We start from the raw sequence: 17,210 nt of genomic DNA on the forward strand, positions 1-17,210 counted from the left end.
TGAATTAGTCTCTGGTCTTGCCTGGTTTGGAATGGCCCTTAAATGGAATGGTAGAAATAGACACCATGGCCTCCCTGCATAGGACAGGTGACAAATGACCTTTGTTCAGGAAGAAAAATGGCAGAGAGAGAAGCATGCAAGCCTCCACTTATTGTGGGCATGTAGCCCCTGACACACCCCAATTTCAGACAACCAAAAAGACTGGACATACCAATAGTTAGGTCCTCAACTGCCTTCTCAAACCTGCTTCCAATCCAGGCTTTCTTCCAGGGGAATGGGCTTATAGAGTGTCATAAAGTTTCCCTGACTCTGATATACAGTACATTCTGAATCCACACTTAACAAAATTTATTAAAGAATCAGGGGAAGGGGAAGGGTAAGTAAACTTTAGTAAAATCGTAAAACATAGTTGTTCTTATCGGTAAAACATGACGTCCTGAAAACAGTGCCTCTTTTTATATTTTTTTTACACTTTTCACTCTGAATATGTACTTACCTGTCAGAAAGTGTTTATTTCTTTTAAATGTGCAGTTCATTCTTAAATGACAATTGACAAAAAATTTAATATTCTCCATTCTCCAGTGCAATTAGTTGTCAAATGTGATTTGAGTCAGGAAAAAAACTGCACTTCCAACCCTGAGGTCATAGTTCTCTCTCAAAAAAGAACAGCCCTGCAAAAGGTAAGTAAGTTATCTTACATGGGGCAGTATCTTCCTCATTTGAGATGATATTGTGACATTAAATTATGAATTGGTGTTGTGGTAGCAGTATTATGAGTGTTGCACTAGAGAATGTCTCAAATGGCTGAGGGTACAAATGCCCAAAAAGAGTTTCTCCCTTATGATGTGTGGTACAAAATTATTGATATCACAAGGAACCCGACACTTCTGAATGTCCTTGGTGTAGAATTCCTACTTTTCTTGATTGAGAGTAACACGTTGAGTTGATCACAGCTCTCAAAAATAAACTGAATCTTGGTGATCAAGTAAGAGTGGCCTCCTCGATGCCACACTAATGAGAACAAATTATATCAAAAATAATATATATACAGATGGATATCTGTTACTTTATTTGTCCCAAGAGTGAATTTTAGCATTTTATAAAAGCAAAACAATTGTTATAGCAAACAACAACAACGCTCTTCAAATGCACACAAAGAATTACAAAAAGAAGAAAACCCTTGACTTCACTAAAGATACAAGACCAGTCACGGTGAGGCATTATAAAGGTGCGTTGACGTAGGCATGAAGGAGCCCCAGCTGCACTTCTGCTGTACAATTTGTTGGCTGAAAGTACTTAATGATAGTGTGTCAGAGAAAGGATATGCAGCATTGTTCATATGAATATATACAGTATATGAGAACTATACATAGAATTGCCTTAAGCTTGATAAGAATATTTTAAGATTAATTTTATTCTATGTTGCATGATAGATTACTTTGCTTTGCTGAAGTCTGTTTCTGCCATGAGATTCAAAATCCAGATGGGCATAAGTGAGCAAATCACCATTCCCCTGAAAACAGAGAAATCAGTTAAGAAAATATAGTCACATAATTTGATTTAAAAATTATTTCTTTTTTATTATGTTAACTAAATCAATTGGCATTGTACATTCACTTTAAATTACAAAGAGCATTTAGAAGAACCATCCTTTGTCAAATTAATGCATTCCTCAAAACTTCGTCCAATACTGTACTCCATTGTTTTATGTATACCGTTTCCAACTTAAAAAGTATTTCACTTCAGCTTTCTTAATGTTGACATTCAATGTCATTTCTAAATTGTAACACACTCTGATAAATTTAGAAGTGTGGGAGATCTGAGCCTATCCTGGCAGCACCAAGTGCAATTTCTGCTAGGCTGCCATTAAAGGAAAAATATCAATTCAGAGAATGGAGTCTTTAAGAACACTGCAATTAAAGTGAAGGGAATAAAAGTCAATTAACAGCAAAAAATTGGTCCCTAGTGAAGAAAGTGGCAGGAAGGAAAACCAGCTGGCACTCCAACTCACCAGGATTGGAGTTGGACACTCCTGGATTAGAGCATCTCCTTGGCTTCATCTAGTGTCTGTCAAATGATACATCTATCAAACAGCTTCATGAATCTGCATAATCCAAGAACAGGGCCATATGGATCTAAGTTTGTCTTGACAGTAATGGGTTCAAGGCAGGAAACAGTTTTTGATGGGACACCAGTTAATCGTAAGCTATACTAATTTATACTAATTTGGGCAGAGTGGTGGCTCTGAGGCTAGGGATTTACACTGGCAATTGGAAGGTCTGCTGGTTCGAATCCCGTAAATGCCAAAAGTGTCTCTACTTCATTGGGCCCTTGAGCAAGGCCCTTCACCTGCAATTGCTCCGTCCCGGGTATGACGTTAATCTTCATCCAGCCCTGCATGTAGGCCCTCCAGCCACCATTAAAAACCTCACACTGGTTCCACTCCATCTGAACTTGTGTGGTGCTGAGGTGTCACCCATTGCATGGCTGCACTGAGGTCCTAATCTGGGATCCTGAGTTGGTTTGTCATGTGGTGGGTGCGGCAATGCGCTGTATCAGGGTGTGCTCCTAACCTCTCTCTCTCTATTAATTTACCCTCCCATCCTCACTTACACTCAGCGAAACAAAAATCACTAAATAACCTAAGTTATATGTCTTTAGGATGTGGTAGGTTTGAGACCTGAGAAAAATGTCAACTTGGCTCGCATTTGAACTCAGGTCCCTGAAACTATGAGGCAGCACTGCAAATCACTGCACCAGCATAGTACATCAAATAACCCGTCTGTCTTTTTTCTGTATCTGTTTTGTCTTTAATTAGGATCTCAGAAGCAACATATGTAAGAATGACTACCAGACTTGAAAAATACTGGTGGCCCTTGATGTTGGAATGGTTAGGGGGAAAAAAATGTGTTCTCTTAAGAACATACGTATATTATAGTGTACTGTTATTTGTGTTTTGCAGGGGGGTTTTTTGTATTTGTTGATGTAACATGGAGATAAATTAGCAACTATACTGCCTGCCAGAAAAGCTTAACTTGTAACTGATCAAACAATCAGTCATTGTTTTGTAAAGTGTCATTTTCAGTAATGGGTGATCTCAAATGGTTAGTGTTATATTATAACAGCAAGAGACCTGTAGCGGTGACTGACCTGTCAAATCACATTATACCTATACAGAATGGAGGAAGAAGAAACAACTGAAGGTGAGATACTCCTGGGATCAGAGATTTTTTTTTTTAATGAAACCAATAAATTTCTTATTACTTCCTTGAATGGCTGTTATCAATATTTATTAGACACCGAAATATATTTTATGATAGTACCTACTGATTGATCATAAACAGAATTATAATTCATGTACTTTCTCATCCCCACCAAAATAAATTTCCAGCTAAGCCCTGTTCATTAGACCTAAATTAATGGGCCAGTAAATAGGTTTTGCAAGATTTATTATCGATGATTTAATTACTAATAATAAAAGGGTGTGCTGTATCTTAGATTGTTGCTCACAGAGTAGGATACATAATGAAACATAACTTCATGAACTGATCTTAACCACTTTTGGAAAGAAAAGAATATTTCTGAGAAAATGGAAAGTTGTTGACTTTGTTTAAATTCTGTAAATGTTATACCAATGTATACAGAAGCACTTGGTGAACAGCAGCACTTTAGCAAAAATACATCATCGTAGTCAAAGCTCCCAAGGTTAATTAATATAAATAAGCTTTGTCATTAATCATTTAAACTGCTGACAATAAAGTTCCAAAACCTTTAGGCTGGGTGATTAGGTACCCAGTGATTCATTTCACATTGACTGCTGTTTTATGTGAGACATTAAGCTTTGCTTTACGTTTATAAACATGGGCAATTCATGTAGCTGGGATTCATTTTTTATCTTCTATTCTGCTTCTTCTTTGCAGTACCCAGTAACATACGTAAATCTTTGGACACTGCTTTGTTGTCTGACCTATTTTATGTAGGTGACCATCCATTCACTACTGAACCCACATAATGCAGTCCGGGGTCTCAGGAGCACAGCCCCCTGCTGGTAACATCAGGTACATGGCAAAAACCAACCCTTGAATGAGTGCTATTCCAATTTAAGGCACACTCTTGCACACACACCCATATTCACTTCTACTAGGCCAGTTTCAAAGAGAAAATCAAATAACCTTACGATGCTTGGATCTCCAGTTAAACCGAACCATGTGGAAGGAGAAGGGAAGTAAGACAGACTGCACTTGGTCAGTTATCCAAGTATACAGTACATTGCACATCTGGTATCTGATTATATGTTAATAAGTTTAAAAAGTCCAAGGGAAATCTATATCTATTAATTATAAGATAAAGTATTAGCCTAGTAGTACCATATATCCAAGATTTGCTTTTTTATGGACCACACAAGTAAATATCTTTGTGAATCTAAATTTAGGAAGATTGAAATGGTGTTCTTGTTTAATACAAATTCAAGTACTATACATGTAAAATAAGAAAGCAACCTTCCATGATTCTGAAAGAAATAAAACATTTTACCTTTGAATCTCTAGATGAGAGTTTCCTTTTTCTTTCCTCACTGTTTTCAGCAATCACTAAATATAAAAGCACAGCCAAGTTAGACATTTAATAATACACGCATACATTCCCAAATTTAAAATCATTCTTTAAATCCAGTTCAGGGTTGTGGGGAGTACTGCCAACATGAAGTGCAAATTAGGCACAAAAAAAAATGGAGAAGTTGCCCATCCATCGCATGGCTCACATACAGGCCAGTTTAGAGTTGCTAAATAACCTAACGTGTATGTCTGCGGGGTTCTGAGAAGAAAACTGACCTACAAACTGGCTCAACACACATCTGCAGAATTTGAACCTGAGTTTATGGAGATTGTGTGACAGTAGCTTTAGTCACTCCACCACCATGCCTCCCACATTTAATTATGGAGTAATTAATTTGAATTTTTGCATATAACTGCACTTTCAGTACCTCTGGTTTATGGAGATTGTGTGACAGTAGCTTCAGCCACTCCACCACCGTGCCTCCCACATTTAATAATAGAGTAATTAGTTTGAATTTTTGCATACAACTGCATTTTCAGTACCTCTGTAATCAGTCAATACAAAGCTGGCAAACCAAACAAGCAACAACAGGCCAACTGCTGCCCCAGTGAAAATTGCAAACTCTGCAAAGCAGGACCCTGAAATGAAATAGTAGTCCATTAGTACACATCAACAAATAAATAACCTATAGAAAAAGTTACATTTCTAATTAATACATTTTCAATGAATGACATTGTGCTGGTGCCTTAGATTTGCTCATGACCTGCTGGCAAATGACTCTGAATCCAGAAATAATGATTTTAACTTAAAAATAAATGAAAGTTTTAAGACTTGTTTCAAGCAGGAGAAGATCCCATGATAAGTAATGAAATAATCTTTAAAATTTGGTAAATCCATCTCTACATTTATAAGCATTCCTTGTAGTCCTTCCTCCACATGTACAATCGTTTCTCTGACCAGCGAATGAGGAAAAAAGAAACATGTTTAAGGATTCCTAACCACAGTATGAACTCTACTTGCATCAGTTACCATTCAAAAAATGAAAACATTACATTTTGTAACATATTTCTAAATCCTGAATTAAGATCCCAAAATTATTATTGAATTTTTCAAAACATTTTGCCCACAAAGTATATCTTTATGAAGAAAATCATTAACTAAATAGTTTTAGCAGTAGAATATTTTTGTTAAATTCTCATGTATCTCACTGTGGAGGTGGATGGGAGTTTAATTCAAATCTGAAATCCTTTTCAGAATCAGAAAAAAGTGACATGAAATTTGGTATCTCAAGGGTTGCTTTCAGTGTTTCTGCTGTTTAGCACATCATTGTCAAACTAATGTTTCTATCTTCGTATCATTAGTGTTATTACACATCATATTATTATTGTTATACACATTATTGTTTATTTTATTCTTTCAACTTAATGTTTTGTAATTACATTAAGTATTCTTAAAACAGATCATTTAGATATGTAATATTAATATAAACATGTTACATGTGTAGTGTATAAGAACTGCAATACTAAATAATATACTAACAACATATACCTCAGCGGAATAAAGTTACAAAATATGCAACTATATTGCACAAAAATCTATACTGTTTAGCTTAGAAAAATGAATATTTTTTGTGTTTACTGGTAATAAAAAGAACCATCCTGTTATAATCTCTGTATTAATGTGCATTCTTTAGATTAACACCCCCCATGCCCCTTCCATGTTCAATAATGTACACACCTTTCATATTTATGCTGGGTTGATATGTTGCATTCCCGCTATGCCACACTGAATTCAAAGACAGCTGCACTTCACATGACAACACTGTACCAGCATACCACATTTCCTCAGAGATTGTCAGGCGGCCTATGGCCTCAAACTCTTCTGTATTTTGCCTTTGCACTTGTAGTCCAGAGTCCTGTGCTGCAACAGTACCATTAGTAAACCATCTTAAGGACAGGTAGGGTGTAGAGATCTTTGTCACCAGGCAAATCAGAGTGATATGTTTTTGCTCAACATTGTCATTTGAATCATACTGGGAGACAAAGAGAGACACGTTTACTGCTGTCCTGGGATCACCTATGAAAAGAAAGCCACATATAACTGATATAATAGCAAAATGACACGAGTTAGTCCACAGCTACATATTAAGTTGTGGACTAGTTAGCACAGTACTTTCTATGCATCACCTCCAGCTGTGACCTCAATTGCTGCAAAAATGTGAGCTGGAGTTGAGCTGAACTTGTGCTTAGTTGGTTCTTAGTTAGTTGTGGTTGAGCTAATTAGCATGAACTACAGAGCACTGTACATCAATCTGGGGTGAGTTGCCTTGAATCAACATTACACTAAGTACTTGCTTAATTTAATTTTTAAATTATTCATTAATTAACATCTGTTTCTAAAAATCACTCTTAATTAAAGTGGTTCATAAACTTGTTTGTAAATTGCTGAGTTTCCTCAAAGCATCATTACGCCAGAAAGGTTGCAAATACTACTTTAAAATCAATGGTTAATTAACGAGGATTTCCTGAAACCCATAACTAATCAAAGATGTTTCATTTTCTTAATATATGTGCTCCCAAACCACATGTTACTTATTAAGCACATAAGCTGGCTATGTCTTCCATCAACTTCAGTAACAGACAGCAAAAAATGACTTTGTTAAATGGTGCGACTAAACCACCTACACCTGAACACCAGCAAAACCAAGGAGCTGGTGTTGGATTTTAGGAGGCCTAGATCTCTCATGGACCCCGTGATCATCAGAGGTGATTGTGTGCAGATGGTGCAGACCTATAAATATCTGGGAGTGCAACTGGATGATAAATTAGACTGGACTGCCAATACTGATGCTCTGTGTAAGAAAGGACAGAGCCGGTTATACTTCCTTAGAAGGCTGGCGTCCTTCAACATCTGCAATAAGATGCTGCAGATGTTCTATCAGACAGTTGTGGCGAGTGCCCTCTTCTACACAGTAGTGTGCTGGGGGGGCAGCATTAAGAAGAAAGACGCCTCACGCCTGGACAAACTGGTGAGGAAGGCAGGCTATATTGTTGGCATGGAGCTGGACAGTTTGACATCTGTGGCAGAGCGACGGGCGCTCAGCAGGCTCCTATCAATTATTGAAAATCCACTGCATCCACTAAACAGTGTCATCTCTAGACAGAGGAGCAGCTTCAGTGACAGACTGCTGTCACTGTCCTGCTCCACTGACAGACTGAGGAGATTGTTCCTCCCCCAAACTATGCGACTTTTCAATTCCACCCGGGGGGGTAAACATTAACATTATATAAAGTTATTGTCTGTTTTTACCTGCATTATTATCAATCTTTTAATTTAATATTGTTTTTTGTATCAGTAAGGTGCTGCTGGAGTATGTGAATTTCCCCTTGGGATTAATAAAGTATCTATCTATCTATCTATCTATCTATCAATCAATCAAATTAAATTCATGTCCTGAGAGTTCTCAGAACATTTTCAGAACTCTTAGAATACATATATGTGAGAAGATATAATGTCCATGATGAAATGCATAGATGTGCTTGGGTGATTATATTTCAGCAGCAGTAAGAGCACGGAGTGTACTCACAGTACTGTTACATTTTCACTGGTCTGTGGCTTACTTTGATTTGAGTTTGCATGAGTTGATATCACTGCAGCCCAGAGCTCAAAATACCTGGAGGTGATTTAATGCACAGTTGTCATTACTTGAATCAGATAACCCTTCCCACAATCCTAATCTTAACCACAGTCTGGAGGTCCATAGCTAGGCTCTATTGGCACCCATTGGAGTCAAATCCAACTACTTGAAGCTCCAGGGTGTAGGCTCCAGGCTGCAGGGATATATGTTTGCTCTGCATACACTACACTGGACTGTGGACTAAAGTACTGTACAGTATTTGGCCACTCATGGCACAGAACTATCATTACAACCAATATAAATCACTACACTGCAGTTACAGTTCCACACAGTACAACTAACACATAACTTTTTTTTCTCCTCAGTCCAAAGAGATTTACAACGTAATACTCTATTGTCCTAGGTCCATTACTCAGGTGGCCAAGGACTGTCAGAAATGATGGAGCTACATGGTGAAGCCAGCTCCTGGTAGCGTGGACCAAGGTGCAGACAGAGCACTTAAAGAAGCACTTCTACCATATCTCCCCACTGGGGAAGTCCATCGCTTCAGGTGTGTGGCCGCAGATAAGACTCCAGTTTGGACCCTAGCCTTGGATAAATTCATGCACTCTGATCGTAGGTGAAAAGAGAGAGTGATAAAGCAGCAGGGAGCACATAGAGCTGGAGAAGACCTGTGAAGTATAAAGGAGTGGCTGACGAGGGAGCAAATGAGTCCGGCTGCCGAAGAAAACCAAAGGTCCTTCAAAGGGCCACCTACTAAGAGCATTTCTATAATTACATCTCTTGCAACTCCCAGGTTTATTAATGATTACAATCAAACCGGACCCAAAACAGAAGCAAAGAACAATATTTGGAAGCAAAGTGAAACTAATTGTGAGAACAATTTTGATAAATAAGCCAATACTGTATGTTTGGTAATATAATATTTGCATTGCAATGTTACCACAAAGTATCACATATTGGTGCCAAACTGTCATAAATACTGGGGTGAAAAAAAATCATTAGTTGCACCATAAATAGTAATAATGCAATTTGGCTGCATTAAAATGATTAACAAAGGCAACATGTATTGCTTGTGTTCAGAGATTGCACATTGGTATCGTAATATTCAGTAGCTGAGACCCACAATCAGGCTTTTGTTTAAATGAACTATTAAAAATTGTGACATATTTGAGAAGCCTCAGGGCTAATGAGTAAGTCTGGTGTTTATCGACATGCCGGGCTTACTTCAGCCAGTTTCAGTTCCACTAAAGAAGATTAGGGCAAGTCGCTCTTTGTTACCAAGGCAACTAGGTGTCAGATTTTAGCTTACTCCCATAAGACTAAGGATGAAGCTTAGTATAGTGTTGTGGCCTAAGAGTTCATGGAACTCCCGTCCAATAAGAAACAAAACCTCTGAGAGATTTCTGACGTTGGTTAATATTGCTGCATTATTAGTACTTTACGTATCTGTTAATACTCAGGCATTCGTTAACTTGTTAAGAAATGTGTTATGACTATAAAGCAATTTTAGTTAAATATTGCTTAAGTTTCAAACAAGAAATGTATAGATTTATTACGTAATGTCGATATTAGTTCTCCTATTTTCAGGATCCTTCTAATGAGATTTTGAGTTTTTCCAACTTCATTACTAAGATTACTTAGGCCATGTAAAGTGAAGGTTCATTAGACCTCTAGTTTGTCACCTCTAGAGGGCAGCAAACGTTGCTTATTAGGGTTCGTTAGGTCTGAGAATGGGGCTGCAGACTCTGAAAGAAGATCTGAAGCAAGATGGAGCGCAAGGTTACTCTGACCACGGCTGGAACTCACGGGAGTCAGATACTTGAAGTCATTGCGCCTGACCAATGTGATGTTTACTATCGGATGTAAATCTACAGTACAAATGACAATTATAATTGTGGTATCGAAAATTAAGATGTAAAAAATTAACTGAAACAATATTAAACGTAGTCAGTTTGTCTTTTGTATAAGAATGTTGACTACAACAAAGATAAGACCCCAGTGGTGGCTGCTGTCCGAGTCCCGGGTCTGACTGCTGGCATACACTGACTGTTGTTGTCGTTGTTATTATTTTAATCATTGGTCGGAACTGCAAATAAAAATACATCGAAATACAGTACAAGAAACTGATTAAATATTCATCTTTTGGAGAATAACTCAACACTTCTTGTTTAATGTTACTGAGAAACGTATGTTTTTGATAAGTTTTCCAAGTGACAGCAGATCATAAAGTGACAGTTGACAAATTTGTGCGACTTGCTGCGGATTGGCTTACTGGAATTTCTTGCTGTTTTAGCTAATCTTCATACCTCATACTGCCGTCCCGGTTCTTTCATGTTTCTGGTATGCCCTTTTTAACATTATTATTCATTTTAACAATAAACTTGTTCTAAAAGAACAACCAGGGACTATATATGGAGAAAATAGGATAGCTTTTTTTTATTATTTATTATTTTTTCCTTACATTACGTTTGTGAAAGACAAATGTGTGGTGAATTAATAAAGCTTAAGTTTCGGGAAAACTTACGAACTCTGCTCCTAAGCAACGATTGTAAAACAAGCGGGCGCACATTGCGTCTGTTTTACTCTTTTGACGAAAATTATGATTATTATAACTGGTTTAAGAAAACTGACATATTTTTTATAACTGAAATGACGACTCTGATGCTATTGCCATATAATAATTTACTGTATTTTAAGTGACAATGTACTGAAAATATTTCTTTTAAAACTAAACAGCCAAACAATCGAATAAATAATTTTTCAAGCTGTACGCATACATTGAATGGGATCAAGGCTTCAGAGATTGAAGACGTTTCTGAGACCAGTAATACCAAGTGTTCATTTTGCATTTGTTCCAATAATCTATGGTTTCTTAATCTGTACACACTAATTACTGGCTTTGTTAGAACTTTGCCTTGTGCGATTTGGCAAGAACCACTTTTACGGGTGATGCACGTATAATAATAATAATAATAATAATAATAATCACGACAATTTAAGTTTACATCGTTTCTGTTGCGAGTAGAATAACAAATAACGGTTTGCATTTGAGGGGGGTTTCTTTCTTTCTTTCTTTCTATTTAATTCTCGCTAGTGAGGGTGTTCTGCAATGGACTACCCTTCAGTCCATGATGTTCACGCCTTGAGGTCCGTATTAACGCTGACTTTTCCCCCAACCTTTTATTTGGCTTAGCGGTTCAGAAATGGAATAAGCGTATAAACTTTTAAATGCATATCTTACATTTTGGTCTTCTTTTATATGTAGTTTTTTTTTTCTTTTGCTTTGCCAAGATTGTGTCAATGGTTTGTTTCCGAGCTATGCCAAGTGCATCTTCAGCAATAGGCTCAACAAAGGACTTCTTGAATGGGACGGTGGGAGAAAGATGTTATAATTTTGGTTAACTTTCAAAAATAATAATCATATACCAGTGAATCGTCTCATGTATTTTAAAGTGTCGCTGTCTTATCAATTACAGAGTGCATCCCGAGTACTTAAAATCAAGTTTAAGAGCTGGAAATTCTATATTTTCTTGCAGTTTCACTATGGGGATGATTTTTAAACTTACCTCCCACAACAAGCAAGGCTCCTTTGTCTGGAAATTTGAGGTAGCTACCCATGTGCTCTGAGCAATAGTATTCACCAGAGTCGTTATTCTGAGCATCATGGACGGTTAAATTAACAGATTTTTCATCTAATTGGGTAATTTTGTATTTACAAGAATGAGCCGGACTGCATTCACTGGAGGTATTCAGCACCACCATTGTCCCGTCCACGGTCTTCTTAAAGAAGCGAACCCAGTAACTCGTGAGAGCTGAGATGGTCTCCGTGAAGCGGCAGCTAATATTGGCCGTGTCTCCTTCATTAACGAACAGGACTGGTCTGTTTGCAGTCGCCCAAACTAGGATTTCAAAAGATAAAAAATAATTACAGTTTGCAGAAATCAGTTATCTTTAAGGCAGGTACAGCATATATACCTTTATACTCTTATTCCATTATCTAAAGTAACATGTCAGCAGAGTACCGTGTGCAGATAATTATATTTTATAAATAAAATCTATACATGTAGGCAGACCACTAGGCTAGGCATCCTGAATTATTAATAAATAAGTCGAAACACCGCATTTGTTTTACCTGAAGGAGAAAACAAACTGAGGAAGATGACAGCAATCATTCTTCGTCGTCTTTCTCGGGTGTTTTGCTAGAATAAGTAATGCTAAAAGAGATTCGAATTAAGGGAAAGGTATAGGGCTGGACCTTTTTTTTTTCAGTGCTCACATAATCACACAATTTCCGTTTTCCGAGATGCTCGTACGTGATTATCCGAATATAAAAAGCGCTGCAACATTGCGCGAGGTGCTGAAGAGCCGAAGCGCAGCTAGCCTCTTCATTCACCTTGAGGCCATTCCCTTAAACTATCAGTGTTTACCTGCGTTACATCATAATATTTGTGTTTTATGGTTCTTTTTTTCAGATCACTTACATCTTACAATCTCGTATTATGTCAATAACATAAGTAACGCTTAAATACAATCGACAAGGGTTTTGGAAATGCTTCCTGAACCTCAAACAAAAGGGATAACTTAGACAAGGGAAAAGGGATAACTTAGACAGACTAGACAAATAGGGATCACTCTTTAAACTCCTGGTTCGTTAATAACATTTTACAAAATAAAGGTGCCGGAGTGGTTCTTCAGAACGACGACCCAATAAAGAGCCATCAAATCCCATTAAAGAATTTTTTTTAATATATTGTACTGGGTTGTACTGGGTTGTAGTCCCTTGGTTGATAAAGAACGGTTGCATTCTTTGAGCATGAAATTAGTTCTTTGGGTTTTGAAAATATTCCGAATATGTGGAAAAATAAGAATTCTGTAACTGGTGGCACTTATTGTTAGCAACAAATCTTACCTAACTCCGGTTAAGGGCTAGTATAAGACCAGCAGGTATAGCGGAGGGGAGATAGAGTCTGTTGCCTGTCATTTGTTAAAACATGTTTTTGTTGCTAATTGCTAGCTTATCTTTTCTTTAAGTTTGAGCTACTTTACTGCTGCGGTATTGTTGTGCTTCTTGTTTTTCTGAGTTTTAAAGATTATTTATGTTATTTATTTTTCTGCCGATGATTTTATATTTTAATCATGTATGTGAACTCAGCTGCGGTGGTCTAGCGCCCTGCCCGGGATTTGTTCCTGCCTTGCGCCCTGTGTTGGCTGGGATTGGCTCCAGTAGATCCCCGTGACCCTGTAGTTAGGATATGGCGGGTTGGATAATGGATGGATGGATGGAAGTGAACTCAATGCAAGATTGTGCTTGGGGGATTCAGTTGTTGGGTTTATTCTTTTATTTTCACATATATGTATTTTGCTTAATTTTGATAACACTTATATGTAGATATAAAAATAAAATCGGGAACCATTGTTATTTTATAAATATGCTCTTGTCTATTCATGGTTATTTATGGAGCTTTTTACTGCTCTAAAGAAATGAAGGAACCTTCGCGAGAATGGCTCTTTAGGAAACGAAAAATCGTTCCCCTATGTCGTTGTTCTTTGGAACCGTTTATTTTTTAAGAGTTTGGTATACCACAATATACAGTGAATACATTTTGACCAATCGAATGAAAAATGAAGAATATTTTTAAAAAGCGTACTCTGTTTTAGTCTAATTAAAAAGTCGATATCAGTGGTTACTCGAGCGAAGCGTTTTAACTTCTCAGAGCAACTTTGATGTTCAGAAAGATATCACATTTTAATTAAATTCTAACTGTAAGAACGCTCAGTTGTTATGGGTTCCTTATGTTAAAGTAGTAATACTTTAAATTATCACTAGAACGGAAAGCTTGGCATACATTACTTTTCTGCAATCATAAAAAAGCTAAATGTCGAGCGACGTGAGTAGTGACAATCGGAATAAACTTACTGAAAAGACTGATGTGTAGCATGCGACAGAATCCTTATTATGTATTATCTCAATTGACGAGGTTTCTTTAGTGATTAGGTACGATCTAACAGTTTTACTAGTTTTTCAATCTATCTAATTAATGTAAAATCAATTGTTGTGCAGTTTAAGGGTAGTTTCTTCTGCTGGCTTTTTAAAAGATTTTTATCCATTTCTTCATCACTGGTGTGGGTCCGTTAACCTGCGTGCTCTCGAGTGACCTGATGCAATGGGCGCAGGAGGCTGCTCTGAGCTGGACAGGACGCCACTCAGGTACGTGATACTCTTATACTGAGTCGCTGAGGGCCAAGTTAAAGAAACTAAATGAACACAACCTGCCAACAACGTTAGAACGCGCAGACAGCAAACTGACGGAGTAAACCTGAGCTTGGAAAGTGGTGCTAACATCGGCGCGGCTTTGGCACATCTTTGTTACAATAACATAAATATCATGGCTACTCAGGAAAACCGCTTTGACAAAACCAAGTATACTGTACTTTTACGCTGTACACCAAGTTTTATATTTGTTGTCGGCATCTAAAATTTAACCTACTTATGAAATACCCGTTGAATATTAAATTTAATTTATTCTTATTACGCGCAACTCCATTTATCAGCGAACAGTAACAAATAAAATTTTCGAAACGTAAATTGAGAAACATAATATAATACAGTGCCTTGCAAAAGTATTTTAACAAGTATTTAAACAAGTGTCTACATTTGCTGAATAACAGGTAAGTGACAGTTTACTCTCTGTTATGTATTCAAACTACCGAAAATAATTTATTTTTTCTGATATTGTTTTATATTAGAAAAATCTTACAATGAAATAAAAGTTCTGCTTGTTCAAACGTTCAATTGCACAATATCACACAGAGCAGAAATTCAATTGTAGGATTGGTAATTCGTTAAAAGTATTGGTCAAGGAATATGTATTCATCCACCGATTTTGAACAGTTATTTGAACCTAAAAATACCGCGCTGCTATATCGAATGTCCACTAAAAAGGAGCATTGTTCTTTAGATATTTGGATAATAATCATGAAGAAAACGAAGACGAAGGCAGTGTCAGTATTTTACTGGTCAGCTTGTCATCTTTGCAGAAACTGGGACTCGTGCGTTAGCTATCTTAACAAGTTGTTTTCTACCAACTGATGTCTTCAGTGAAGTTCTAAGACCTTTAGAGGCCCTAAGCACTTATAAGATTTTTGTGCCCCCATATAAATAAGCTGCACTCACTCTCAGTGGACGACTGAACGGGACAGCAGACATGACCAAGACAAGAGCGATCACGTGAGCCTCGGTGGACCGTGTGACAGTTACCAGACTGTAGTTTTCTTGTAGTCCTATTATTAATACATTTCATTAACCTCCATTATTACTATTTAATTATTGTTTATATGCATGTCATTTTGTAATATAATATGGGAGCCCCTTTTTGTGGTTCAGTTACGCCCTTTGCAGTTTTGCACCATACGGTCCATGGTAAATCTGGCAATGGAACATTTCTCTGGTGCCCCCCTTCCCTTGATGGCCTAAGCCCGTGCTTATTTTGCTTAATGGTTAATCCAGCCCTGGGTCTCTTTCTCAGTTTTAAGGCCGCCATGGGAGAGCAGGCTCTACCGCCAAATGAATGCCAAAACGGAATGAGTGTTTATACTGACAGGTTAGAATATCTAAAGCGACTTGGATGAGCAGGTACTCTTCTTGATACTTCTTTAAGGGAAAAGTTTGTTCTTGCGCGTTGGTATATCCTAGGCGTGTGTAAGGATATTTTGTGGCCACTTAATTTCTGTTACCGTGAGAACTGATGTTTTTTTTTTCACATGTGCCACAAGACCTTACCAGTCGTCCACGTCAGAATAAATGAAGGTTAGGTTTTAATAACGCGCATTGTCCACCTAACTTGGCTGCCCTCGGCTGAACGTCACGGTGCTCTGGAGCACCAACTGTAGCGAGATGCAGCAGCTCATACAGTCAACGTCAATTTCTACAATTCAACTGTACTGGATAAACAAAGACATGGTGCCTAGCATTTGAAATCTACTGCTGTACTATTTATTTGCTATAGAACAGTGTTTTGCATGCATTTAATTAGTAAGATTAAAGTCAAAGAACAATTCCCTTAAACAAGTTACACTTTATACTAATATCCGATTTTCTGTTCATTATACTAATTCATTGCACAGCAAAACTGGGGGTTTTAAATAATTTCTGAACTGAAAAGTGTGTGCATGGAAAAAGTGGGCCCCATTTTTGCATTAATAAAACACTGCTGATTTTGTAGTGTATATCCTTGCAAGCTGGCACCCATCCAGTTGGCTGGTTGATCCCATTTGGCTTGCATCATAAACTTTATAACCACATTTCAAAATGAACAAGTGAATAAAGGTGGAGGTGGGGTGGGGCACACAGTCATTTTTTATTTCTTCACTTATGCTACATGTGACTTTGTGTCTGAACTGTATGACATTATGACAAAGTTGACACCCCCAGCCCAGTTTTTTAGAGCAGAATCTGGACCCTGGCATAAGTGATGTAGCTGATTAGGGTTTGCCACTTGGACTGGTACGCATGAATGACAGAGACCACAGCTAGACAATGATGTGTCAGCTCTGATAATGGCTGGTTATGGAATTTAGTAGTCACCAATTTATTTAATGTCACTGAACCATCTCACCCCAGGATGATATTACAAATCAGCTGTGATAACAAAACACATTTACTTGTATGTCTTACTACGGCTTTTCTTCTGCCACAGCAGGTCATTCTCATATTGTAGAATTTTCCTTTCTGTGGTATAAGCAAAAAAGATTTTTCCCCCAGACCAGATTACTATTTTCTAGCACTTCATTTTGTATGGTGCATTTCTTTTCATATACTTTATTAATACAGTTCATGATGAACATGCACAGGTGTACATGGGATCTATCTAGATGATCGTTCCTTTGTCCTTTGCATCATGTTGTTTATTGGCACTTGGTTTAGAAAACATAAACAATTAAAAACAAAAAAGGGGCTCTTGAAGACTAAAAGAAGTAATTAAGGGATGGGGATCTTAATAAGTGAGTTAACTAAAAT

At 37.4% G+C, this 17,210-nt stretch overlaps 1 protein-coding gene across 2 annotated transcripts; it reads right to left on the reverse strand.

Moving 5' to 3' along the window:
• Positions 1-1,027: 1,027 nt before the first annotated feature.
• On the reverse strand, positions 1,028-12,404 carry LOC114645531 (uncharacterized). Of its 2 annotated transcripts, XM_028793375.2 has the most exons (6): positions 12,327-12,404; positions 11,761-12,093; positions 6,292-6,630; positions 5,097-5,192; positions 4,534-4,589; positions 1,029-1,513 (listed from the first exon to the last, which is right to left on the reverse strand). In XM_028793375.2, the coding sequence occupies exons 1-6, from the start codon at positions 12,364-12,366 to the stop codon at positions 1,418-1,420; spliced, it is 960 nt and encodes a 319-aa protein (XP_028649208.2). In that variant the 5' UTR covers positions 12,367-12,404; the 3' UTR covers positions 1,029-1,417. The 2 variants fall into 2 exon arrangements, with proteins under 2 accessions (XP_051779047.1, XP_028649208.2); XM_051923087.1 differs by lacking the exon at positions 6,292-6,630 and having other exon boundaries at positions 1,028-1,513.
• Positions 12,405-17,210: the final 4,806 nt, after the last annotated feature.

Source organism: Erpetoichthys calabaricus, chromosome 2, assembly GCF_900747795.2.
Source record: "Erpetoichthys calabaricus chromosome 2, fErpCal1.3, whole genome shotgun sequence".
NCBI classification, from domain to species: domain Eukaryota; kingdom Metazoa; phylum Chordata; class Cladistia; order Polypteriformes; family Polypteridae; genus Erpetoichthys; species Erpetoichthys calabaricus.